At 47.4% G+C, this 26,753-nt stretch overlaps 2 protein-coding genes and 2 long non-coding RNA genes across 8 annotated transcripts in view; 3 read left to right on the top strand and 1 right to left on the bottom strand.

The window, feature by feature from the left end:
* Positions 1-2,100: 2,100 nt before the first annotated feature.
* NT5DC4 (5'-nucleotidase domain containing 4) lies at positions 2,101-7,575 on the top strand (the record flags this gene model as incomplete). The annotated part of the gene is given in 12 exon segments (XM_045054565.1): positions 2,101-2,708; positions 3,234-3,689; positions 3,911-4,017; positions 4,127-4,184; positions 4,520-4,613; positions 4,901-4,954; positions 5,193-5,235; positions 5,238-5,275; positions 5,881-5,913; positions 6,646-6,771; positions 6,997-7,063; positions 7,190-7,575. Coding segments are annotated over 12 exon segments (1,563 nt in total), but the record flags the coding sequence as incomplete, so codon positions are not given.
* Positions 7,576-7,793: 218 nt separating this feature from the next.
* On the top strand, positions 7,794-13,782 carry LOC111559847. Its single transcript, XR_006595738.1, has 5 exons — positions 7,794-8,765; positions 8,860-9,129; positions 9,977-10,209; positions 11,334-11,411; positions 13,051-13,782. It is a non-coding gene; the product is annotated as an uncharacterized LOC111559847 (long non-coding RNA).
* Positions 13,783-14,796: 1,014 nt separating this feature from the next.
* Positions 14,797-19,119, top strand: LOC111559845. 2 transcript variants are annotated; one of them, XR_006595736.1, is made up of 4 exons: positions 14,797-15,887; positions 17,269-17,421; positions 18,370-18,471; positions 18,896-19,119. It is a non-coding gene; the product is annotated as an uncharacterized LOC111559845 (long non-coding RNA). The 2 variants fall into 2 exon arrangements; XR_002741204.2 differs by lacking the exon at positions 18,370-18,471 and having other exon boundaries at positions 14,803-15,887.
* The window catches only part of CKAP2L (cytoskeleton associated protein 2 like), a 30,259-nt gene continuing 20,672 nt past the window's right edge, over positions 17,167-26,753 (bottom strand). For all 4 annotated transcript variants that reach the window (XM_003984244.5, XM_045054554.1, XM_019827572.3 and 1 more), the window contains 4 exons: positions 24,944-25,099; positions 20,112-20,175; positions 18,798-18,987; positions 17,167-17,404 (listed from right to left, as the gene is read on the bottom strand). In XM_003984244.5, coding sequence (XP_003984293.2) covers positions 17,179-17,404; positions 18,798-18,987; positions 20,112-20,175; positions 24,944-25,099 — 636 coding nt within the window. In that variant the 3' untranslated portion in view covers positions 17,167-17,178. The remainder of the gene's footprint in view (positions 17,405-18,797; positions 18,988-20,111; positions 20,176-24,943; positions 25,100-26,753) is intronic.

The raw sequence follows: 26,753 nt of genomic DNA, 5'->3' as shown, positions 1-26,753 counted from the left end.
ATGTCCTGGGATGGGAGCAGAGACTCACCACCTCAACAGAGAGCAACACAAGGAGGTGCAGGCCCCCACCTGTGCCACTGCAGGTGCCACCAGGCCCCACGGAGAAGTGATGGACAGCACCAGCTACCAACTAGCAGCACGGCCAGGCGTAAACCCCACAATGTTCAGTCAGCCCTAGGAGATGGCTGAGAGTGCACTTGGAGAAGTGGCCCAAGAAAGTGCTGAGGTGACAGAGTGTACCTAAACATCACTGGATGACCTTCCTGTCCTCAGGTAAAAGGGAAGCTTGGGATGGAACCCTAAGTTCAGCTATAGGAAAAAAAGAGTTTTGCCATGTTAACTTAACTCCCAGTGGGAGGGCTAGGAACTTCCCAGTGATTTCCTATAACCAGGTAGCCCTCCCTTTGTTTCTGACTAGACAGGACCATGCAATATGGGAAAAGGCACTTTTTAAAAGGTTCCCCTAAGATGAGCAGAAAGCACAAGGTTATGAGTGACGGGGACTCTGGAAGTTCTTCTGATTTCTAAAGCTTGATTTTCCTCTGACACTCTCAATAAAGCCTGCCATTTATGGCCCACTTTCTGTCCATCTGTCTGCTCATCTAATTGTCCATCCATGCATGCATGCATGCATGCATGCATCCATCCATCCATCCATCCATCTACCCATCCATCCATCCATCCCTCCCTCCCTCCCTCCCTCGCTCCATCCATCCATCCATCCATCCATCCATCCATCCATCCACCCCATCCATCCATTCAGTGAAGGAATGTAACTCCTGTACCTCCATATTTTTGCTTTATCATTCTAATAGTTGTTCATCTGGCATTGTAAAGGAAAGAACTACTCCTTTGAAATATGTTTTTTCCAGATAATTTTTATCCCTTTAAGAGTGTCTTATTTCATTTAGTTTAGTCATTTTATTTATTTATTTTTAAAAATTTATTTATTTATTTTGAGAGAGAGAGTACATGAAGGGGGTAGAGGGAGAGAGAGAGAGAGAGAGAGAGAGAGAGAGAGAGAGAGAGAGAGAATGAATCCCAAGCAGGCTTAAACTCATGAATGGTGAGATCATGACCTGAGCTGAAATCAGTAGTCAGATGCTTAATCGATTGAACCACCCAGGCCCCCCAAGTGTAGTCATTTTAGAGAGAATTTGAAGTGCATCATAAACTTTCCTTCCTTTTTGTTTATTTTTATTTTTAAAAGTTTATTTATTTTGAGAGAGAGAGAGAGAGAGAGAGAGAGAGAGTGAGCGAAGGAGGGGCAGAAAGAGAGGGGAGAGAGAGAGAATCCCAAGCGGGCTCCATGCTCAGTCTGGAGTCCAACTCAAGGCTTGATCTCACAAACCATGAGATCATGACCTGAGCTGAAATCAAGAGTCAGACAGATGTTCAACTGACTAAGCCACCCAGGTGTCCCTTGTCTTCCTTTTTATTTTTATATATTTTTAAAATTTTTAAATGTTTATTTATGCTTGAGAGAGAGAGAGAGAGAGAGTGCAAGCAGGGAAGGGGCAGAGAGAGAGGGAGACACAGAATCTGAAGCAGGCTCCAGGCTCTGAGCTATTAGCACAGAGCCCGATGTGGGGCTCAAACCCATGAACTGTGAGATCATGACCTGAGTCAAAGTTGGATGCCTAACCGACTGAGTCACCCAGGCACCCCTTGTCTTCTTTTTTAAAAGAGGACATGCTACATCATATGTCTTTCTAGATAATCCAGACCAAAGTTCTAAATGGAGAACTTTCTTGTAAGTGCTTTCTTGTAAAATCAGCATTGTGGGCCCTCAGAGCTGTTTACAGCTCCACACTAAATAGTCTCAATCGCTCTGCTCTCACTTTTGTAATTTTTTCTGAGATTCTTGTCATCTGCCACTTCCTATAGCTCGTGGCATGCTTTTAAGCAATTATTCCTTCAAGTGGCATTGGCTGGGAAATTGATTGCCAAGTGTGTGAGAGTTGTGCATAGAGCAAGAGTCCTGAGTTCTTTATGTATTTATTAAAGTCTCTTTTATTATTATTTTAAAAGTTTATTCATTTATTTTGAAAGAGAGAGAGAGAGAGAGAGAGAGAATGAATAGGGAAGTGGCAGAGAGAGAGGGGGAGAGAGAGAGAATCCCAAGCAGGCTCCACACTGTCAATGAAGAGTTTGAGTCGGGCTTGAGTTTGCAGACCGTAAGATCATGTCTGGAGCCCAAACCAAGAGTCAGAGATTAACCGACTGAGCCCCCCAGGTGCCCCAAGACTTGTTTATTTTTTGAAGTACATGAGTCTCCTGCCTTTGTAACCCCTATGTTTGCTTCATCCTGGGTTGAAGGGCTCTAGGTGGTTGAAGTCCTTGGAGGCATAAGCCCTAGAAATGGAGGTGGTATAATATCGATGGGTTGTTCTTCCTTGATCATAACTGCTTTCCTTTTTGAAGAAAGGAGGGGATACCAAAGGCTAACATGGATTGCTCCTCCCCCAAAAGAGGAGATGGGGGCCCAGGGTGGGGCCAGCTGGGTCAGTGGTGTCTGAAGTGTTTGAGGGATAAGGAAGCTGCTGGCTCCCCACTGATAGTGAGCAGGTGGCTGGGGAAGGAACCATTGCCTCCTGCTCACTCTTCATGGTGATGGCCAGCGTGGATGGGGGAGAGCAAAGGGAGCCCCAAGGGGAGCCACAGCGCCTGGTCTCCTCTCAAGTCCTGAAGTAGGACTGGCACCAGCGGTGTCTAGATGGGCACTTGGGGTGGGGTTTGGGGGCATCTCAGCCCGTAAACACCCCATTTGCTGACATACTCCTCATTACACAGCACGGGTGACTCCTTTAAATACACAGATATGGTGACACTCAAAACGCTGACAAGCACCTGTGCTTGCATGGGGACCCCTTCTCTCTAAGTGGGCAGTGACCTGTTACCTGGAAACAGCAACAATATACACTCAGGCAGGGAGGGCGTGCCCTCCACTTCCCTCCCGTATGGTGACCAGGGCTGCCCATTTGTGACAAACACATCTCTGAACTTGGACACAGTGACCCCACTCAAAAAAGTGACACCCCAGATGATAATTGCACACCCACAGGGATGCCCACAGCACACTCCCGCATGGTGAGCTGCTCCTCTTCGGAAGCTCCCTGTCCACACTTACACATGCTCACATGCGTGTGCTCAGATGCGCTCAGACCCACTCAGACCCAACGGAGCTTGGGGAGCTGAGGGGCTGATTCCAACATTCTTCTTCCCCTCCCCAGGATTTTTGTCAATTGCAGGTTGGTGCTGGGGAAGATTCGCTGCTTTGGCTTTGACATGGACTACACCCTGGCTGGTAGGGAGGGAGGGAGCAGGGTATTTGGGGCTCGGGGAGCAGGGGGTAGGCACCAGCCAGCCTGGTTCTGCTTGGTTCCCACAGCCTACAAGTCCCCAGCCTATGAGGCACTGGTCTTTGAGTTACTACTGGAGCGTCTGGTGTGCATTGGGTAGCCGCATCATATCCTGCGCTACACCTATGACCCCGCCTTCCCCACCAGGTGCGGGAGCTTGCTGGGGTGGGAGGCTGTGGCCGGTAGTCAGCTCTGGAACCCCCATCCACAGCCTCTGCGCTCTCTCCCTCGGGGGCTGGTGTTTGATGTGCTCTATGGGAACCTGCTGAAGGTGGACACCCATGGGAACGTGTGGCTGGGCACCCATGGCTTCACCTTCCTCTCGGAGTAAGGGACCCAGGGAAGGGGGAAAGGATGATGGAGGAAAGAAGAAGGCGGGGGAGGAGAGACTCAGGACACAGCAGAGGCTCAATAATGCCAGCTGGATAAAAGAGGGACAGCAGGGGTGGGCGGAGGTGGGAAGGAGCAGGGGGTAGGCACCAGCTTGAGTGCAGGGCTTGAGTGCGCAGCTAGGAGGAACTAGGGAGGAGGCATTGACCTCACCCAGCCTGCTCCCTCCCCAGGGCAGAGATCTGGAGCTTCTACCCCAGCAAGTTCGTTCAGAGGGACAACCTGCAGAGGTTCCACATCCTCAACACGCTCTTCAACCTGCCTGGTGAGGGCTGGATAGGGGGTGTGGGAGGTGGTCCTCGGGGACCCAGCTCTGGCCTGGGTGAGTTGCTCTGGATCCCTGCGCCAGCGACTGACTGGCCTCTCCACCCCAGAAATCTACCTATGTGCCTGCCTGGTGGACTTCTTCTCTGGCTGCTCCCGATACACCAAGTGAGTCCTGTGCACTGTCCAGCCCTGGGTCACCAACAGGACGCTGCCACTGCCCAGAGCCCAAGTGCTGAAGTGGGGTCCCTGCCAAGGAGCAGAGACCCTTCCTGAGGGGCTCTAGGAACTCAGTGGGAAGGCTTTCACTGCAGGCTGCCCCCCCACACCTTGTAACTGGTGCCCTCCCAAGGGATGACGTTCAGCACAGGGTGATACCCCTTCCAGCATGGTTGGGACATAAGTTCAGTGTGGTTTGAGGGGTGACTCTGGTATAGGATCTGGGCTGAGTGGTCACCTCAGGCCCCCTTATCAGCCTGTCCTGTTCTCTCGGCCTGCCCCAGCTGTGACACTGGCTATCAGCATGGGAACCTCTTCATGTCCTTCCGAAGCCTCTTCCAGGATGTGAGTGATGCCATGGATAATGTCCACCAGTCGGTGAGTGCCCAGGACCCCAGGACCCTTGACCTGTCTGCCTTTGGCTCTGCTGGGTGTGGCCCAATGGCTCCAACCTCCACAGAATTTCCTCTTTCCTTCCCGCTGGGGACTATGGTCTGGGCTCCTGCACCTTGGACGCATGCATGCAGGTGGGCATGCATGCACACGCACATCTGCATGCACATGCATGTGTGCACACCCGTACACACACACATGCATGCACATGCACACACACACACACACACACACACACACACACACACACACACCTCTGCTCCCCCCTGCAGGGCTGTCTGAAGGAGAAGACCCTGGAAGACTTGGACAAATACGTGGAGAAGGATGTGAGTGGGTCATGACCAGGCCTGTCCCTTTGTCCCCCTCCTCCCCATGGCAGTGGAGCTGTGTCCCTGTCTCCCTCGCTCAAGATGTGGGCAGAGCTCTGTGGCCTTGTCTTGCTCACAAACTTTCCTGCTTGGCCTGGAGCCCCGTGCCTGGGAGGCTGAGAGCTGAGAAAGGGATCCCAGGGCAGCTGGGGGAGACCCCACCCCTGGAAGTGACTGACCTCTGCCTCTGCTCCAGGTGCGAATCCCCATCCTGCTGGGTAAGATGAAGGAAGTTGGAAAGTATTTCTGGCTATAAACAGCAGCTACAACTACATGGATGTGAGTGTGTGGATGGAGGGGTGGGACCCTCAGCCATTAGAGCCCAGAGGACATTGGAATCTGCCTTTCTTGGCCCCTGAAGGAAACTGAGGCCCTGTAGGAACAGTGAGGAGTAGGAAAGAGCAAAGGCCGTGGTACCCCCATGGTCAGGTTGGCGTATGGGGTTCCATTTCTTGGCCTTGAAAAAAATTTTTTTTAATGTTTATTTATTTTTGAGAGAGAGAGACAGAGAGAGAGAGAGAGAGAGAGAGAGAGAGAGAGAGAGAGAGACAGACAGACAGAAGACAAGCAAAGGAGGGGCAGAGAGAGGAGGACACAGAATCCAAGTCAGGCTCCAGGCTCTGAGCTGTCAGCACAGAGCCTGACACGGGGCTCAAACTCACGAGCTGTGAGATCATGACCTGAGCTGAAGTTGGATGCTCAGTGGACTGAGCCACCCAGGGGCTCTATTTCTTGGCCTTTTTTAAGGTCTCAGTGGATTAAGAAATTTCTGCCCATCTTGCTCCTGTGGTCCCCAGCGTATCCTGTGGGGTGAGGGCACAGGCAGGCAGCAGCCCCTGGCCCAGCCCACCTGGGTGCTCTGACCCTTGCCCTGTCTCTGCCAGGCCATCGTGACCTACCTGTTTGGCATTAGTGAGGTGAGTGCCACGTGCCGGGCTGGGGTGGGCTGTACCAGGAGGAGGACCAGGCCAGGCCACGGTGCTGAGGGCCTCTCCCAGGTCTGGCCCTCCCCCTGAGGAAGAACCAAGCGTGGGAGGGGGCATTTCACATGCATGGGCTTTGCTGGAGCCTCTGCAGTGGGTGGGAGGCAGTGACCTCAGCCAGGCCAAGGGGTCAGGGAAGCCACTGATGGCCTTGGAGAGAGCCATGAAGAGGCAGTCGGTTGTTTGGGGAAGGGCTTAATGAGGTGCAAGGGGGTGAGATCAGGTTGTGGCAGGCCCAGGGGAGGGGTGTGTGTGACATACACTGTGGCACCATGTGTGACCAGGTGTCACTGGCAGGCAAACGGGTGAGCAGGGCTCTAACTCAGCAACTGTGCTCATATCCTGACGCTGACAGGAGAGCCTGCACAGTGTCCAACACCAGCTTCCATAAATACCTTTTGAGCACTTCCTTGTGCCAGAGTGGTCATGGTCAAGGATGCTGGGGAGGCAGACCATGTGGTTCTCGAATCCAGGGGTGTATAGGGCTAGGAGTCAGGACCAGGACGCATGGATAGGCATGTGACTTGAGGGCTTGGCAAGCTTTCACCAGTCCAGAGCTTGGTGGGTGGCCAGGGAAGAGCTGTGAGGTGTGTCGGGGTCCAATGTTCCAGACCGTGTGTGTATGTGTGTGTCTGCACACGCTCCCATCCCTTCACAACCCCACAGGCTGAAGGCTCAGCCAGGCCCTGGAGGTCCTACTTCGACCTGATTGTGGTGGACACACAGAAGCCCTGCTTCTTTGCTGAGGGGACGGTGCTGAGACAGGTCAGCAGGGTAATGGCAGGGGCTGAGGCCCCATCTACCTTGACCCATGGGCCACAAGGTGGGGAGGGACCCTGCTCCTCGCGCTTGACCTGCCCTTGGGAGTTGCCTCTCTGCTACTCTGTCCCTGGAGGCCGGGAACCAGGGGACTCCTTTGGGACTCTCTGTCACCTCCTTCCTCTCATGCCCCCATAGTAATCCTGGCCACTCCCAGTGCTCTGCTCTCTCTGACCAGGGTGCCCCCTCCTCTTCTAGGATTCAGGCAAGCTCCGCGTGGGCACCTACATGGGGCCCCACCAGCACTGTGTAGTTTACTCTGCAGGTACCAGCTCCCGCCTTGTCCCCGTGTCTCCACAGATACCCTCCCCAGACTAGGAACCCATGTCCGCAACCTGCCCACCAGGACAGGAGGGGCTCTGAGCAAGCCTGTCCTCCCATGGTGGGGCAGGCTCTTCGGACACGGTGTGTGAGCTGCTCGGGGTACGGGGGAAGGATATCCTGTACATTGGGGATCACATCTTTGGAGACAGCCTCAAGTCCAAGAAGTGGCAGGACTGGCGAACTTGCCTGGTGGTTCCTGAGCTGTTCCGGGAGCTTGGCATCTGGGACCAAGAGAAGGGTGAGCTGTGTGTGTGGGGGCTTCAGGACCAGGTAGGGGGGGCACCGGCCACCAGTGCAGAGGCCTGCCCCTTCATCATCTTGTCCTCTTCCCTGTTGGGGGTTAGTAGTAACTGCGATAATACTGTCCACTCCGTGGTTTATGAGAGTGGATCTACTTTACACAGAGGAAACAGAGATCCAGAGAGGTTAAGAAACTTGCCCAAATTCGGGGCGCCTGGGTGGCTCAGTCGGTTAAGTGTCTGACTTTGGCGCGGGTCATGATCTCACAGTCTGTGAGTTCGAGCCCCGCGTCGGGCTCTGTGCTGACAGCTCAGAGCCTGGAGCCCGCTTCGGATTCCGTGTCTCCCTCTCACTCTGCCCCTCCCCTGCTCTGTCTCTGTCTCAAAAATAAATTAAAAAACACTAAAAAAAAAAAAAAAAAAAAAAGGAAACTTGCCCAAATTCACACAGGCAGAAAAGGGCAAACTGACTCAAATACCTGTGTCCTGACTCCAGGGTGTTGTGGTGGTTCTGTAGTCTGAGCGTTCCTTCCTCACCTGACTGTACCCTCCCCACTCACCTGAGGACTCTCAGAGAGAGGAAGGTACAGTTCCACACCTGGGAATGACTTGAAGTATCCTCTGGGTCAGGAGTAGCTGTGAGCCTAAACAATTTGGGTTTGTTCTAAAAGCTGGGTTTGACTCATTACCATGTGACCGTGGGTGAGTCACCTGACTGCCTGACTAGCTTCGTCACCTGTCCCGCAGGACCTTTGCTGTCTCTGCTTTGCTCTGAGCTGAGTCTCAATCGATGTAAGGAAGGGGCGAGGGATGTTATGTACACAGCTGGGGATGTGTAGACCCCTGGTGACCTGTCCAACCTCACCAGTGGAACTGGGCCTGGGGCAGACAAAGGTAGGCAGGGCTGTCCCTCATCCCCTGCTGTCCTCTGTCTACTTTTCAGAGTGGACGGAGGAGCTGAAGAGGCTGAACGTGCACTTGGCAGACCTGTACCAGTGAGAGAGCCCTGGCCCATGCTCCCTGCTAGCAGAGGGGTGGAGGGTCCTGGCCAGGGTAGTCAGGAAATCAAGATCTGTTCCAGGCTGGGCTTCCCTAGGAAACTGGATTTGGGGATCCCTCTGACCCCCTTGGGTTGCATTGTGACCTCTAGATCCTTCCTCCTTACCCGCTCAGCACGAACTCAGGATGCCTGCCCTCTCACACAGGTGTGCACACCCAGCCCAGCAACTCCACCGGGTGCCTGTGGAGTGTCCTCTGACCTCCATGGGGTCTAGCGAGGTTGTGCCTGGAGCTTGGAGGCACCGTTCCTTTTCTCCTGGGTCATGTGGCTGTTTTTGCACCAGGCACATGGATGGGAGCAGTTATGGGCTGCAAGTTATCAACTCCACCAAGAGGGAGATTCAGGTAAGAGTGGGAGCTGAGTGAGGAGACCCCTAGTGAGGGTTGGGGGGCCAGGGGTGTGCCTCCAGACTGCCTGCCCTGATCTGCTCTGTCCCAGGTTCCTGAGCCCAGTTACAGGATTTTCCACAACCCCTGCAGAGCTCCACTTGTCCTTGTCTGCCAGCGCCCTCTGCTGGTCAATGCTCCAAATGACAGCACCGTGCGGCTGCAGGAGGACTGAGTTCAGGGTGATTTGTGGAGCGTGGCTAGACCCTCAATCTCCGTTAACCTAATCTCCATGAACCCTCCTTGAGACATGCCTGCCTGTTGGGTCGGGTCCTCAACGTGCCAGACTAGCCAGCTGTGATCAGCGTCTGGGGGCAGCTAGGTGAGTGGTCCCAGAAGATGGGGGTTAGGGCCAGTGAGCTGACGGGTCCTGGGAAAAGAAGGAAGGAAAACACGCCCTGTGGCACTACCGACCAGCCACCAAAGCTGGGAGAGTCCCATAGCCCGTGTCAACAGATTCAGGCCATTTGGCATTCACAGAGCCAGCTGGGACCAATGATGAAGGATCCCTGCTGAGCCTTTTGCAGGGTATAAACCCCTTGCCTGCTATTTGATCCTTCCATAGCCCTGAGAGGTGGGCTGGGCAGGGACAGCTACCTTTATCTGACAGATGGGAAACAGGTTCGGAGAGAGGAAATTGCATGATTTGGTCACTTTTGGAGTAAATGTCCAGATCAGTTCTCTAGATGCTAAAAGCAAGGCCTGGTGAGGAGGTGGAGACCTGCTAGGTGGGCAGGAGTGGGTGGGGCCAGGTGTGTGGGCCTCTGCAAAGCCCTCTGTCGGGGCATCAGAAGCTACATTAAGCTGAGGGTTTAGTCCGGGTGATCACTCTCCAGGGCCAGGCAGGTAACTGAGGAAAGCAGGAAGGGGGGGTCTGTGGCAAAGTGGAGAGCTGCCCCATCTCCCTAAGCTCCATGTGCCACCTCCGGGGTTAAAGAACACAGCTCCTTCCCAACTGGGGGCAGACACCCTGGTGTCTCCAGGTGACAGACCCAGGGAGGGCAGAGCTGGCCCCAGAAGGGGGGGGGGGATTCGTCTGTGGGTGATGCAGGTCCCGATGGGGGGGATCTCTTCTCTGCCAGAGAGTCACCAGGGAGCTGGACCTGTGCTACAGCGCGATGGGCAGCCTATTCCACTGACGTTTCAGCCAGACGCTTTTCTCCAACCAGCTGATGGCGCTATGCAGACCTCTACACCAGCTGCCTGCCTCAACTTCCTGAACCACCCGCTCAGCTTGCTGTATCTGGCGGTCCTGGAGCTGGTGGGTCCCTGCAGAGCCTCTCTGGCTATCCCTGACCCTCTGCCCCAGGAGGAGCCGCTGGTCCCCAGCCCTGCCAAGAGCTTCTGAGGTCACCAGGCCCCATCTCCCACCTCCAGGCACAAGTGGCTCAAAGCCTTGCAGGTAACTGTGGGCAACAGAAAACATGCATGGGAGCAGTTACAGATATAAGTTGCCTCTGCTGGGGAAGTTTCCCTCATGCCCAACCTTCACACCTGCTTTCAGTGGAGGCCACATTAACTCAGTATTTCCTTAATAGAAAGGATGCCAGTTGCTGGGAGGAAAGCTATAGTCCCTCTGCTCTCAGTTAACACGCAGTGACTGCAGAAGGAATGGACGAAGCCGCAGACGATGCGGTAAATGCTCCAGCTGGTTTTCCTCTGGAACACCTGGACGTGCTCCTGGGTCAAGAGCAGGGAAGTGGCAGTGGTCGTGACGCCCCCCGGGGTTAGTGGAGCCGTGAGGCCGACCAGAGCAGTGCTTCCCTGAGCCCGTGTGTCGGTTCTCCCAGCGGGATGTCATTATTTCCATCTTATAACATGTAGTCTCATGTCAAGGATCGGGACTTGAAAGTAGTTCTCCAGGGCTCCCTGCCTCCTGCTTTCCTTGCCACGATCAGCTAGCTGCCTTCTAGATGTTTGAGAGGGAAAACCATCTTCGGAGTGTCTCCTCTGTTTCCTGTGTTGGGCTGTGTGACTTTTTTTTTTTTTTTTTTTTTAACTGATTCTGCTTAATGCTTAGTATAACCTACCAAAGTTGTTCTTTTAAAAGTTTTTTTTTTTTAACATTTATTCAGTTTTTGAGAGTGAGAGAGACAAAGCGTGAGCAGAGGAGGAGCAGAGAGAGAGGGAGACACAGAATCCGAAGCAGGCTCCAGGCTCTGAGCTGTCAGCACAGAACCCGTTGTGGAGCTCGAACTCATGCACGAACCGCGAGATCATGACCTGAGCTGAAGTCAGACGCTTAATCGACTGAGCCACCCAGGCACCCCCAAAGTAGTTCTTCACCTTTACCCAACCGTGCTGGCCAGGAATTTTTGACAAAATGATGTCTATCTACCAGAACCTTCCTTCTCCGGCTCACCCTCCTGGGCTTCCTCTTCTATAGCATTATTGGGCAGGGAGCTGGCAGCTGTGGGCAGAGTGGAGTATGTGTGTGTGGGGTTGTTGTCTATAAAACCCGGGGGCTTCTGGGAAGCCTTACCACTGGAGGAACTACTACATCTCCACCTGCCTTTGTCCTTATAGATGCCCCATGAGTCTGCTGTGGAGCAGGAACGGGTTAACCAGCATCCCCTCTCCTGCCCTGTCTTCTACAGCCTGAGGGTGAGCTGCTAGGAGGTGGCAGGTTGCTGGCTGTGGGGGGGTGGGGGTAGGGGAGGATGGGGAGGGTGGGGGGCTGGGGCTTAGCAACCTGGGGCTACCATGGGCTAGACCAGGAGGGCCCAATGGGATGGTATCAACCCAATGAGGCATTTTGAAGATTTGTGGAAGCTTTTTTTGTCTTCAAGTGTAATCACTCCTGAGTATTTATGTAGAAAGACATATTATTTTATCACAAATTGCTTTCCTTTTTCTTTCTCCTATGTTACAGTAGTACATTGATTTTGAAAATTGTAGAGACAATAATTATACTATCTATGAATTTCAATTCAGGATAGAAAAGGGGAAATTAAAGTGTTTTTATTTATTTATTATTATTTTTTAATGTTTATTTATTTTTGAGACAGAGAGAGACAGAGGATGAACAGGGGAGGGTCAGAGAGAGAGGGAGACACAGAATCTGAAACAGGCTCCAGGCTCTGAGCTGTCAGCACAGAGCCCGATGCGGGGCTCGAACTCACAGACCATGAGATCATGACCTGAGCTGAAGTCGGAAGCTCAACTGATTGAGCCACCCAGGCGCCCCAATGTTTGTTTTTAAAGTGGGCATCAGGTCCCGTAGGGCTGGGAAGCGCTGGCTCTAAGCCCAGTTTCACAGGTTTTGTTGAGCAGAGGCTCGCTGACCTTACTGGTGCCTTGCACCTCTCCAGACCACTTCTGGCTGATTCATCTGACAAATCCATTCCCACTCTGGCGAAGGTTGCAGAGCACGTGCTCTTCCAGGCTAGGATTCCTCTCCAGACAGCCTTTATAAGCACCGTGAGAAGGGACTCCACCTCAGCTCCTTTGTCACTTTGTGCTGCCTGGTCCCCCTCTGAGCTGAGACTCCAGCTTTCATGAGTGGCAAACGTGTCTCCCACCCTAGTTTTCATCCCTGAACCCTGCCTGAGGATTCCCGTTTCTACCCTGGCTTTCCTGGAGCTTGATTTTTATTTTTTATTAAAAAAAATTTTTTTTTCAACGTTTTTATTTATTTTTGGGACAGAGAGAGACAGAGCATGAACGGGGGAGGGGCAGAGAGAGAGGGAGACACAGAATCGGAAACAGGCTCCAGGCTCCGAGCCATCAGCCCAGAGCCTGACGCGGGGCTCGAACTCCCGGACCGCGAGATCGTGACCTGGCTGAAGTCGGACGCTTAACCGACTGCGCCACCCAGGCACCCCTGGAGCTTGATTTTTAAAATGTCCATACCATAGATTTCCTTTTGCTGGGTGGTTCCAGGCTCAGGGTGCATTTTTTCAACCAGTGTTTACCTGGTGCCTCCTGCACACCCAATAATTTAGAAATGGAGTCGTAAGCTACCTAATTCCTGCCTGGGAGCAGCTCAGAATTCAAGTACACTAACGATCTTTTATCAGTGGTCTTGAAACTACTTTTCCATCCCAGCCCGTCAGAGCGCTGGACGCATTCCCATCAGGAACTGTGGGTTCTCTGGGGATGTGTGTGGTTTGGCTTCTCTACCCCTCATCTCCATCCCAGACCAGACTAAGGTATTCGGACACATGGTCTACCCATGGTTGGGCGCTCTTGTGTGAGCTTGGGAGGACGGGTTCCGTAACCAGATTTCTTTGTTTCTTATAAGGCTGAGGGCAAGGAGAGAGTTGAGGACCAAGAGGGCTGCATGGAGGCCAAATGAATCCTGGACATGTGCTGGCTTCATGGTCATCTTCTACTTGAGATATTTTTCAGATAAATGGAAAAGTGTGGAAGAGAGAAAAAGCAATCCATATTGAAATCTCCCAAATGTAACAGATTTGGAGCCCAAGAACACATCTTTTAGGGAGGAGGGAGTATTGTCATCCTAGAAGACATTCCCTACGGCTTTTGGGCCATTTGGAAATGGATGGAACAAGTGGAATTGCTGTACCCAGTCCCAGTCCCCCTGAGCCGCATCATGCTGCACATCCAATGTTGTTTCTACACATTTCTTTTAAGAAAAATAATATTTCCATGCACTTTTGATTCTGTTATGAGTAACAATACCTGATAGGCCATAGGTGATTTCATTAACTGTTCTTTCTTTCCAGGTCACTATGAAAGATTGATGAGTAAATGTGATAGCACCAACATCTTTGAGCTTGATGTGTACATGCATTGAAACATGTAAGAAATCATACTTATGATTTAAGAACTTGGTACTTTATTTTGGTAGGACCTGCCCTGTGGTACTGGGCCTGGGTCCTACATTGTTCTGATGTCAATCCTACAGCTTGTGTTTTGTCTGTTAGTGGTATCATCTGGCATTATATAGAGGCTTAGAATGAATATACATCTACATAACTGAAATGACAAAATAAACTCTTGAAGGAACAGGTCTGTGGAACAGTTCACTAGCTTCACTTTCTGTGGAGAAACAAGGCAAACATTTGGAATATCTGAGGATACATAAGGGACAACAGGCCATGTGCTCAGAGAGTTTCAGAAGCTTCCGGGTCTGACATTGCTATGGCCTTTGTTTTTCTTCCTGGGCTGACTTGTGGGCCTGAGTCTGCAAGGCAGCTTCTCCAGGCAAAGACCAGGTGTCCTTGGCCTTGTGTCTTCACTAGATTCTTATTCAAGGGCTAGAGGGTAGCGTTTTGTCAGGAAAATTGCTCAGACCCTAGGCGCATACTTTTCTGGAAAGATGCTGAAATATGGCATGGTAACCAATACTACAAAAATTGGCCCTTGGAATTCCCTTCTAGGCTAGCGAGAATGCAGAGAGGGCTGGGGGATGAACAGCCCGCAGAAGAACGAGAAGGGTCTGAGGAAGAGAGTGAGGGAGGGGGAGGGGAAAGAGGTGGCCAGAGGGCCTTTCGCACGTTTTTCCTTCTGCCTGAAGCATCCCCTGACTCTTCTCCTTAAACCTGCTCTTTCCCTCAGCTCTCCAAGGGTCTCCCCACCTCTCTGACTGGATCAGACCCTTTCACACTTGTGTCCCTCCTGGACTCTTGGCTCCGTGGTCAGCTCATTTGGCTCGTTGCTGCTTCTCTGGCATCTACAGTGTCCTGTAGTTTTACCAAGTGAATGACATCACCTGCTTTATTATTACATTGCAGGGGAAAGGGCAGGGCAAAAGATGGATTGTGAGGTAAGAGGACATGGGAAAAGGCTAGAAAACCGTGGATTAGAACCCTTCTAAACTCTTAGGAACCCAGCTGGGGCATGGAAGGGTACTTCTATCTGGGAGCTGTTCATTTAATGAAGTTTTTTTTTTTTTTTTTTTTTTAAGTTTATTTATTTGAGAGAGAGAAAGGGAGAGAGAGAGAGAGGGAGAGAGAATATGAGTGGGGGAGGGGCAAAGAGGAAGGGAGAGAGAGAATCCCAAGCAGATTCAGTGCTGTCAGTGCAGAGCCTGATGTTGGACTCGATCCCGTGAACTGTGAGATCATGACCTGAGCTGAAATCAAGAGTCAGGTGCTCAACCGACTGAGCCACCCAGGCGCCTGAAGTTCTGTTTTTTAAGTCTGATGTTACCTCTATATCATTTACCTACATTGTAGCTGGGGATGTACTCCATTATTCCTAAGAATACCATAGATAGTGATAGTCATACCCCATTTCTGGAAGAATTTTTAGCTGGGCATGTGGCCATCCAAAGTAAATTTCCCAGCCTTCTTTGAAGATAAGTGCATGTGCCCAATGGCCCTGCCATCCTAAGTAGAAATAACGTGTCCAGCTTCCAGGTTGTAACCTTAAAAGGAGAGGGGCGTGTCTTCCAGCTCCTCTCTTCGCCGGTCCCTCTGGCTGGAATGTGAAATTCCAGCTATCCCAGGCCATATGGATGAGGCTGCAGGCCGGGGCTGGCAGAGCCATGAGGCAGATGTGGCCTGGGCCTGGCACCAAACACTGGACAGCTTCACTTGGACTGCTGACATCAGAGAGAAGTTTCCCTCTGGGACTAGTTACAGACTCTGAATCCATCCCCTAATTCCGACACCCAGCCCTGAGCAGTCAGAAATGAAAGGGCTGGAAGCATCATCCCGGGGTCAGTGGCCTGGTGGTAAAAAATGTGATCGAGTCACCTCATTTGTAGAACAAATGACAGTACTTTGGCTGTCACAGTGATTCCTGTTTAGTAAATGGGAACAGTTCAAGAAGTGCTCTTTCCTCATCACCATCCGAGTCCTCATTTCCGTACTTCAAGTAGAGGCAGGGATCAAAAGCTCTGGACTTGGCGCCAGACAACCTTGAGTTTGAAACTTCAGCCCCGTCACTGACTGTCTGACTACTGTCCCCATACCTATGTCATAAGGCCATTATGAAGATGTAGTGAGATAAGATGCACAGAACATGGCCAGAGGAAGCACCAAATCAGAGTCCTACACTATTGTTTGTGTGTAGGACTTTTTCCCTAGCAACCGACAGAAACCTAATTGAAGCTGGCTTTCACGTTTTGTGATCTCTAAGCAGCATCCTGGGCACTATTGGGCTTTGCAGGTAAAGTGAGTCCATCCAAAGGGAAGGAAAGGGCTGGCTGTTTGGACTCCTGCATCGTGGTGGTGGTGACCATCTATTCGTATTGAAACTTAGTGTATTAACTTTATGGTTTTATAAACCCTGTTATTATAAACCTGACCTAGAGAGATGGTGCTTCCCTCATTGTGATAAAATCTAGTTCTTGGGTGAGGCTGATGGTCAGACTCTTGATCAAGGTGAGTTCTCCATGGTAATGAATGTTCCCTATGAGGCCTCTTGAGATAGTCTATCAGTGTTTCCCTGGACAAAGCCCTAGTTCTCTAGGCCAAGCCATCATCACTTTTTTTATAATAAAGAAAATAAATGAATAAGCAGGAATGAACAAAATTTATTTTTTGTTTTAGATAATACTTAAATATTGAGAAAGCTAAAATTAAAAAATTCAAAGTATGTTGGCTAGGTTTTTCTATACATTATATTTAAATAATGATTCTGATTTTACCTTCCCAAGAACAGTTGCCCAGGAGGAAGGACAGGCAGCCTAGAATAGTCTCTTGGGGCTCGTACAGTCTGCTCAGGCCAGGTGTCCCTTAGCAGAACGAAGAATTGAAGAAACAAGTGTCCCTCCCCCTCCCCCCTCCTTGTCTTTATTTGAAGCATTTCTGAATAACAAATGCAAAATGAGATTAGAATATAAACAGCTAGGTAACGCCCCCAGTTCAGAGTTGTGTTTCACCGGAGGAGCCCTGGCAAGCTCAGGAACTGCCCTTCACCTACAGGGACCATGTGACCAAAATCAAAGTCGCACATGAAAGTCATTTAAGATCTCTGAGCGAAGGCACAACTAAGCACCAGCTCCAGAATGAGGGCCTCCAGTCGGAAGGTGAGCATCTCAGCTCAGCTCACCAGGCCTGGGAGGTCTCTCCCTCTGCTAAGGCGGCTGCAGGAAGGAAAATCTATCATACTGTGGCACCAACCTTCTGACATACAAAAGAACTAAGTTGAGAGTAAAGTAGCTCAAAAAAGTGAAAAATTTTACCATACTTGGGGGGTAAATTAATATTAAATAGTTTAAAGTTTATGCTAGAAAACTGTGGCAAACTATAGTCTTAGAGCAGTAAAACAAACAGTCCCATGGGGATATTAAATTGGAGAGTAAGCCCGGCGAATTATTAAATTCTGAGAGCCCATAATCTGCCTGTCTGTTATACAGTTTTTTCCAGGTCACCCAGAGAAGGGTTGTTTCTTCTTTCATGGAGGATCTGAAACATCTTTTTTTTTTTTTTTTTTTTTTTTTTAAGGCATTAAGAAATTATGACTCAAGGATTTTAAACCCTAATGTGACAGGCAAAGCCTCATTTTTACGGAATATAAAACACTCTGTTTCTTCCACTTCTAACAGCTCGTTAAGAGAAGCCACCACCAAATCGTGTTCCTGCAGCATTTCCGGGTAGCGGGACACCGCTCGCTCAATCCTCGCCGACCGGCGCACAGGAGTGATCAGCTTCATGTCATGCACTTCTGCTATTCCACTTATCCTGTGAGACAGAAAGAGGTGCATTCCAAGTCTTATTATGTCTTTTGGAGTTCTACTTATCATTCTTAATTTTTTTCTTATTCCCTGATAAGGCACGGTAGACATTTCAATGAAAGCTGATGTAAGAGGATGTGTACAGCAGCTCTCGTACCAAGATGGCTTTTCCCTGATTGTCAGAATGAACGGGGTGGTGTCCGTCTGCTCCTGGAGAGTAGAAGCATAAGGATTTCCTGAACGAACTGTTAAGTGTGGTTTTTACTTGAAGTCAAATACGTGGCAGTTGGTGTTTGTTTATCCCACAAACTTTCAAAGAGTTGACAGGTTTTGAGGAAATTGGGCCTTACACCAAATGGGGTTGGACTAGTGAATTCTAAGATTCTTTCTAGCTCTGACAAAATTATTCAAAAAACACCTTTTAAGATGGTGGACGAAACCACGATTTGAAACTGGAACAAATTGGGCACCTTCCTCGTAAGCTTTAATGCATTCCCATAAAAAGGAGCCCAGAGGCTAGGTTGCAGAGAGCTTTCTGCGCAGCAAATCTGGTCTACACCTCACAGACCCACCGATGATGTCAGCCTAAGCAAAACTAGCCTATCAGTCTGCTAAAAACTCTCCTAATAAATTCCAGATTCAGCAAAAGGTGGTTTTCAGATCAACTGCTTGCCTCCATCTGTCCATGAGCCAAGTGTAATGCCGGGGCCGAGAGAGGCCGGCAGGGACCGACAACGCAGAACTGTGTGGTCCTGGTACTTTTGTTTGGGATTCGCTTTTAAGATCATGAACAGAGACTGATGTTATATTAATGTTTTAGAAAATGACATTCGTACCCTGACACAGTTCCTATGGATTCTACCTTAAACTTAAACTTACACACTCTCAATAAAATGAGCAACTTCTGTCTAGTACGTCCTCGACTGCGCTCCCTGTTCTTACAGGGGATTTGCTGTCCCTTCTCTCCCACAGCTAGGGAGGTTGCCCCTGCTTGGCACTCGGTGTCCCCTCCCCGTGGGGCTGGGAGGAAAGGGACGTCGGATCTGTAAGTGCAGGACAGATGAGGGTGAAGAGGTAGGACGGGATCCAGGAGGGAGGGGGGAATCCATTCCAACAGTCTCCAGACTCCTGCAGCACCTTCCTCAGGGCAGGTCAGGTCTCCCTGGGAGAGTGTGAGGGGGATGGTGTGTGTGCACAGAAAGCACACAGATCTTCCTGTCAGTGGCCCCTCCCCTCCTCAGCTCCTTCCCTTAATGCCAAAGATGGCTTAGACCGCCTGGTCCTCACATGAGGCAGAGGGTCTCCAAAGACGGCTGGTACTCTGGGTCTGTGCAAGTCAAACTGAGAACAGGGCTTGAACTAGGCCCGTGGACACAAAGCCCGCTGTAGAGTCAGCTTACCGAGGGATGGGGGCCACCTGTAATTTGATACCAGGATGGTTATCCTGCTCTGCCTTGGTTATTTGGGGTGTTCCTGTAACCTGTTCTCTCTCTTTTAGAGAAAGACAAGACTTTTCAGATTCCGTTTTATTGGCCAGCTCTTCTATTGACGTTATATTCATCTCAGCAACTGAAGAGTCAGAGGTAACTCCTGTGTATGCAAGGTCAAGAAGGAAAGTGAGGTTTAGCAAGTTAATACTGAAACTAAAAGTCAATAAAATGACAAATCAATATATACAATGATTTCTCAATTAAAATAAAGAGGAACTGATTTGAAATGGGACATAGAACTAGTTTTTCCTGCTCAGCCCTCTAGCAATGCCCTGCTACATCAGGCCATCTTTCTAACCTGCCCTCCAGGCAGTCTTTGGGCCTTCTGGCCACTTGAGATGGATCCTTGATACCTTTTCAACATTCTGAACACATACCCCCCCCCCCCCCCCCCCCCCCGTCTCTTATTCTCTCTTGAGAGAAGTTCCCTTAGGGATAATCATTGGCCTTTTACCCTTATACCATATCTTGGGTCAATTTTCTTGACTCACTAGGGTTAACATCCCCTCCTACCCTGGGATGAGATACTATTACTCAGACCTTAATCCCCAAAGTAATGGGTTAGTTAGCTATCATTCCACATGACTTGATTGTTTCTCAAAGTTCAATCTGTCTTAAAGGAAAAATATTTGGTCACCTTCCAAGATCATAAAAATAATCTATTTTATTTTCTCAAGGTAGCTTGTTTTTTGTTTCTACTCATATAACAAACGTAAGCAATTATAGTGGGCCACTCACTGTATTTGGCACAGTATTTTTCATAGAAGAGTTCTCTGAATGTTCTGACCAGTGGTTAACTAAGTAAAAAGATGCCTGCTCTGGCCATTGTTACAGGTGATAATGTGAATTTGGGTGTGTAAGTGCTGGGGGGTTGTTATGACGAAACATGGAACTCACTCCGAGGCATCTCTCCCTTCTGCCTCAGTCTTGTCTGAGAAAGAGCCGCTCGTCTTCTCCCACCTAGAAATCCAGGGAAGCAAGACACCCTCCTCTAGGCTGCTCTTGTGAAAACAACCTTTGTTTGGTGTTGAGCAGTACATTTACTTGTAATAATAGAAATAGATCAGCCGATGATGATGGCTGAAAAAACTAGGCCATGGAAACCAAGAAGTGAGAGGCATTTCAGGGGACTTTTAATTCATTTCTTTTTTCTCTATGTGTTCCTCAATGACTTTTGCATGAGTGGCTGGACGGAGTGCATTTAAATGCAAAAAATACCAATACCTTCTGTGGTTCTGTTTGTGTCTTGCAAAATATTAAGAACAACTTCACGCAACTCTTGTATTGGCTGGAAGGAAGAAAATACATAAACGGTATTAAAAACTTGCATGGGGAAAATGATCCAAGCAACTTTGCTTAACATCAAATGAACTTATTTTTATAATAAAAATGTTTCCTTTTTTAATCTCTTGTCTAACAATAAATAATATTTAAAAAATTTCAGATTTATAGCTTTAGGTGAAAAATGAAGGAACAAAGAAAATGTTGGTTAAATGCTAGCATGCTTGACTTTAAAGAAGAGATGTGCTTATGGAAAGTTGTCTATAATGACATTTCTCTAAATTAATTAATTTTCTTATTGTCTCATATAATCCCACTAAAGATGCGTTCCCACATAAAGATTCTGGCCCAAAGATGTAAAGTTAGCTATACAGAAAATGCAGCATGCGTTTTTAGTGTTCTCTTAACTGAATTTTTTTTTTAAATTTTTTTTTAATGTTTATTTTTGAGAGAGAGAGACAGAGAGAGAGAGACAGAGAACACGAGCGGGAGAAGGAGCAGAGAGAGAGGGAGACACAGAATCCGAAACAGGCTCCAGGCTCCGAGCTGTCTGCACAGAGCCCGACGTGGGGCTCGAACTCACAAACTGTGAGATCATGACCTGAGCCGAAGCCGGATGCTCAACCGATTGAGCCATCCAGGCGCCCCCTGAATTTTTGTTTTTAATCATAAAAGGCATATACCTCATTACAGAAAAATTGAACAATAGTCAAACTTAAAAAGGGAAATCACCCATAATCCCATCACCCAAATATAGCTGTTAGTTAGCATTTTGGGAAATTTTCTCCAGCATTTCCTTTCTTTCTTCTCTTATTTAGTAACATAACATAAAAAACATAACATTAAATATAACATCTAAAACATAATATTAAACATAGCATAAAAAACATAACATTAGGAAAAAACCATTCCAGAAAAGTAATTTTCTGGTAAAATTATCTGAGATAGCCTTCCTTTTTCAAAGTATGTAAACCATGCCATGAGCCATAACATCATAAATGAACTGTTGTTTCTCATAGGAATATTCTATTTGAACATTGGTCTTTCTGATCTGGGATTCTGTATCAAATAAATAATAGATATCAACTAACAATAGAGCATAAAAGCAAAGCTATTTATACAATTTTCATAAAGTCTAATGTGCTTTAAGCTTAAGGGAATGGGAATAAATGTACAGAACATATTGCAAAAAGTCTAAATTATATAAAAAATTTATCAATTGTATTTTACATTTTTACAGGCTTCCAGTTAAAAATGATAGACTGAATATACATTTATTTCTTAAATGTTTATTTATTTTTGAAAGAGAGAGAGTGTGCATGCGCGAGAGAGAGGTGGGGAGGGACAGGGAGAGGGGGACAGAGCATCCAAAGCAGGCTCTGTGCTGACAGCAGAGAGACCGACGAGGGGTTCCAACTCACAAACTGTGAGATCATGACCTGAGCCGAAGTCAGACACTTAAGGGACTGAGTCACCCAGGTGTCCCTGAATATATTTTTATTTCTAATCCCTGTTGAAACTCTACTGAACTGGTAATGGGATTAAAGGAAGCAATGACGGCAAAGAATAGAAATGGCAACAAGATTTGGAAGCTAGAAAATAGAAGGAAGAGATAACCAACTTAACCAACTTGAAAGAGCCAGATCCTAAACTGGCAATGTAGCTGAGAAACAACATGATTCAACCCCAGGGCCTTTAAAGGCTCAGGAATGAATGGTCAGGTCCAAATCAAGAGGACTCTTGAGCATCTGTCCAGCAGTCAGACCTCCAACTCTTTATCCTAACAGAAAACTGGGGATGTATTTTCCAAGTCTCTGCGGAATATCATGCATGACTGAGACTGAAAAACAGGGATAAATGAAAGTTTCCATGCTGAAGGTTGAGACTCCCAGATCTCTTCTCCCTCACAACACCGGTAGCCTGGTTTCCAGCTCCCAGGAAGAGATTGGAAGATCCTTCTTTAGAGAATATGATCAGTTTTATCTATCTATCTATCATCTATCCATCCATCTATTTTTTAAGAGAGAAAGGGAAAGAGACAGAATCTTAAGTAGGCTCCACACCCAGTGTGGAGTCTGATGAGGGGCTTGATTTCATGACCCTAAGATCATGACTTGAGCTGAAATCAAGAGTCAGATGCTTAACTGACTGAGCCACCCAGGTGCCCAAGAATATGACCAATTTTAGAGGAAAGACCTGAAGACACTGATATTGAGGGTTCTTTAACCAATCTGCTCAGCCAGATCACCCTATGGTAAAACCTCATCCATGTTTTCAGAACTTTTTAAAAAATGTTTATTTATTTATTTGAGAGAGAGGGAAAAAAAAGCGTGAGCAGGGGAGGGACAGAGAGAGAGAGAGAGAGAGAGAAAGAGGGACAGAGAGAATCTTAAGCAGGCTCCATGCTCAGTGCAGAGCCTAACTCAGGGCTCGATCTCATGGCCATGAGATCATGACCTGAGCTGAAATCGAGTTGGATCTTAATGACTGAACCAGCCAGGTGCCGGAGAATATGACCAGTTTTAGAGGAAAGACCTGAAGACGCTGATATTGAGGGTTCTTCAACCAATCTACTCAGCCAGATCACCTTATGGTAAAACCTCATCCATGTGTCTAGAACTTTTTTTTAAATGTTTATTTATTTACTTATTGAGAGAGAAAAAAAAAAAGCAAGAGTGGGAGAGGGGCAGAGAGAGAGGGACAGAGAGAATCTTAAGCAGGCTCCATGATCAGTGCAGAGCCTAACTCAGGGCTCAGTCTCACGACCATGAGATCATGACCTGAGCTGAAATCAAGAGTTGGATGTTTAACTTGCTTAACCAACTAAGCCACCCAGGTGCCCCTGTCTAGAGCTTTTACTAAGCTTTTTCAAACCCACCTCTTGGTAAACAGCCCAGTTTTACTGACATCTGAATAAAGCTTTTTTTTTTTTTTTATTTAAAAAAAATTTTTTTTTTCAACGTTTATTTATTTTTGGGACAGAGAGAGACAGAGCATGAACGGGGGAGGGTCAGAGAGAGAGGGAGACACAGAATCGGAAACAGGCTCCAGGCTCTGAGCCATCAGCCCAGAGCCCCACGCGGGGCTCGAACTCACGGACCGCCAGATCGTGACCTGGCTGAAGTCAGACGCTTAACCGACTGCGCCACCCAGGCGCCCCTGAATAAAGCTTTTAATGAATAGAGAACAAAACAAAATAAGGCCACCACTATCACAACCAACAACAATAATAAAAGATAGAGAGGAAAAACAGACAATGTAGGAAGAGAAGAGAATCTGAGGATAATGGTGAAAGGTCCCAGGATGACAGGCAGCAGAGACAGGTTAAAGAGAAACCTGATGAGCTTGGAACATGTCAGAAGGGCCTGGGAGAAGGGTCTCGAAAAAGAAATCGATAGGATATCTGATGTTTTGAAAGTAGTGAGAAATTTAGACAATTAGAAATGAGTTTGGGAATTAATTTTATAGTAATAAATACTCAGGAAAGCAAGGGGAAAACAAGACAATAATTAACTTCAGAAATAAACATTAAAAAAATTAAAAAAAAAAAAAGGGGGCGCCTGGGTGGCTTAGTTGGTTGAGTGTCTGTCTTCGGCTCAGGTCATGATCTCGCAGTTTGTGAGTTCAAGCCCCGTGTTGGGCTCTGTGCTGACAGCTCAGGGTCTGGAGCCTGTTTCAGATTCTGTGTCTCCCTCTCTCTCTCCCTGCCCTTCTCCCACTCATACTCTGTCTCTCCCTCTCTCAAAAATAAACATTAAAAAAAAAAATTAACTTCAGGAAAAGTAGAAAGTTGTGCATGAAAGGCAAAATAATCATAGTATACACCACATGGCTCAGAGCAGTCATGTATTTCTTATATATTCATAACAGTGTAAACACAGGATTATTCATAACACTAGTAACCAGGATTTCCATAGGACTCTAATGGAAATATGGAGGATGGCAAAAGTCTGCAGGCATGTGTCTCTTGGGGATCCATGCAGGCGTGTGTGAGAAAGGGGGTGAAATCCTCATCCTGCACAGCTGGAAGTCTACAAGTCATGTCTAAAACTGAAAAATCAAGAAACAGAAAAACAAGCACACTATGTGAAACTATTCAAGGTAAATATGAAAATAACCAGTTTGCTCCAGGAGGTGGGAAATGGGAGAGGAGGGGCACAGAGCCCTCAGGGAAAGAACCTTATTGAACTCTTTTGACTATTTATGTGCATGTACAACTCTGACTTTGAACTCTCATGGGAAGAGGTACAGAGAAATATAAAATGACGCTGGTAAGTGACATTTAAGTGAAAAGAGTTATAAAACTGCTGGATGCAGTCTTTGTTTAAAAAAAAGTTATAGAGAAATGATGGTTTTACTAGGTTTTAGAATTAAATTTATTTTTCAGGCACTGGCTCTGAATTGTTGCCATGTGAATATTGATGTAGTGGGCTTAAGGTATTTTTTGGTTCTTCATGCTGAGGTATGACTTTGTAAGCACTGCATATCGATGTTATAACTTTCCATAAGTGCATATTTCTACAGTGAGTGTAAAGTGAGACACAATCACTTGACAAGAACAGAGATTCTGTTGGTTTACATGTAACACTATTTTCTACCAAATAAAATTTTAATTAAATGTACATAAAGGACATGCTGTGTTTCATATTCTGTGCATAACTTTATGATGTGAATTAGAAGTTTCACATGGCGTTGTATAACTGCCATATTGCAAACAACAGAGAACTCACACGAGAGAATTTTCAGGAAATCACCCACCCGAGACAGATACTCACTGTTGCCCCATTTCGAATGGCCTCTTCATACAGCCCAATGACATCAAAGGTACCTTTACTGGCCAATAACTTTGCTTTGCAGATCCAGAATTTAGCAAATTTTTTGGCCTCAGGAATACTGGACAATATGGTAAATACTTCATTAGAAAGTATACCCTGTAAAAAAAAAAGCCAGAGGTAATTATTACCATCTTGCTGTTATTCTCACATCTAATATTTATCAGAGAAGTTTGGCAGAAATCAGTCTGATCATTTTTTCTTAATTTTAAAAAATTTCAATTTTACTACGGTATAATTTATGTATAATAAGAGGCATCCATTTAAACAGTATATTTCAATGCATTTTGACACTAGTCATTAAGTTTTAAGAGTTACATGAGACCAAATAGGAAAATGTTTATCAGAGCTGAAGGTAAGGAATATCTTTACATTTTTATGCAAAACCAAACCCAAAACCAAAAGAAACTCTAATCAACATTCATATACTTCTCATATATGCATAATAATTTCCATATATCTCTAATGGAACTATGAAGAATGGCACAGGTAAGCAAGGGTCATAGGGGTGTATATACGTGTGTGTGTTGAGGACCCATGCAGGTGTATATAAAAAGGGCTAAATCTCACAAAAAGTAACTTTATTTATTGATTTATATTAAAAATTTTTTTTTAAATGTTTAATCATTTTTGAAAGCAGAGAGAGACAGCACAAGCAGGGGTGGGGTGGAGAGAGAGGGGGACACAGAATCTGAAGCAGGCTCCAGGCTCTGAGCTGTCAGCACAGAGCCCAACACGGGACTCGAACTTACAAACCGTGAGACCATGACCTGAGCCGAAGTTGGACGCTCAACCGACTGAGCCACCCAGGTGCCCCTATTTATTTATATTTAAAAAAATATTTTAATGTTTATTTATTTTTGAGAGAGAGAGAGAGACAGAGCACAAGTGGGAGAGAGGCAGAGAGAGAGAGAGAGAGAGAGAGAGAGAGAGGGAGACACAGAATCTGAAGCAGGCTCTAGGCTCTGAGCTGTCAGCACAGAGCCCAATGTGGGGCTCGAACTCACGGAGTGCAAGATCATGACCTGAGCTGAAGTTGAATGCTTAACTGACTGAGCCACCCAGGTGCCCCTCACAAAAAGTAAATTTAAAATTGCCTCACTGATTTGGTCTCCTGGTCTGTACCCATAGCAGAGCGGTGCCATGGACCAGAAGGAATATGGGGAGCTACCATGTCTTGGCACACTCAGCCAAGCAGAACCTCCTACTCCTCCTGCGATGGGGGAGACCCAAAGGTAACCTCACAATCAAGAATCATCAGTGTTTGAGAAAACCAACACTACACGAGAGAGGCATAAACCTCAATGGAGTTGACGAGGAAATCAATCAGCTGAAAATTTGGCTGTGGAATTCTCCCAGAATCAATTAAGACAGAACAAAGAAATGAAGAGTATGAAAGAAAATTTAAAAGAGTTCTGGAGGATACATCTATTACTCAGGAATTCCAATATCCATCTAAGAGATAGAATGTTCACCAAGACTGATTAGACATTAATTTCAACATATTCTATCAAGCAGAACACATACAGGCTACATTCACAATGCAGTATAATTAAAAGCTGGAAGAAAGACAGGAAAAAACAAAGCAAAACAAAACAAAACTCTATCTGGAAGTTAAAAGATGTTCTTCTAAGATAACTTTTGGGTTCAACAACTCAAAATGGAAACCTCAAACTATTTAGAAATGAACAACAATGAGAACTTATGTCAATTATTAAGCTATGGTCTCCTAGCTCCAAACCCACCTTGTATC

This window comes from Felis catus, chromosome A3, assembly GCF_018350175.1.
Source record: "Felis catus isolate Fca126 chromosome A3, F.catus_Fca126_mat1.0, whole genome shotgun sequence".
NCBI lineage: Eukaryota > Metazoa > Chordata > Mammalia > Carnivora > Felidae > Felis > Felis catus.
The sequence above is the reverse complement of the archived record's forward strand: the minus strand, read 5'-3'. Positions and strand labels throughout refer to the sequence as shown.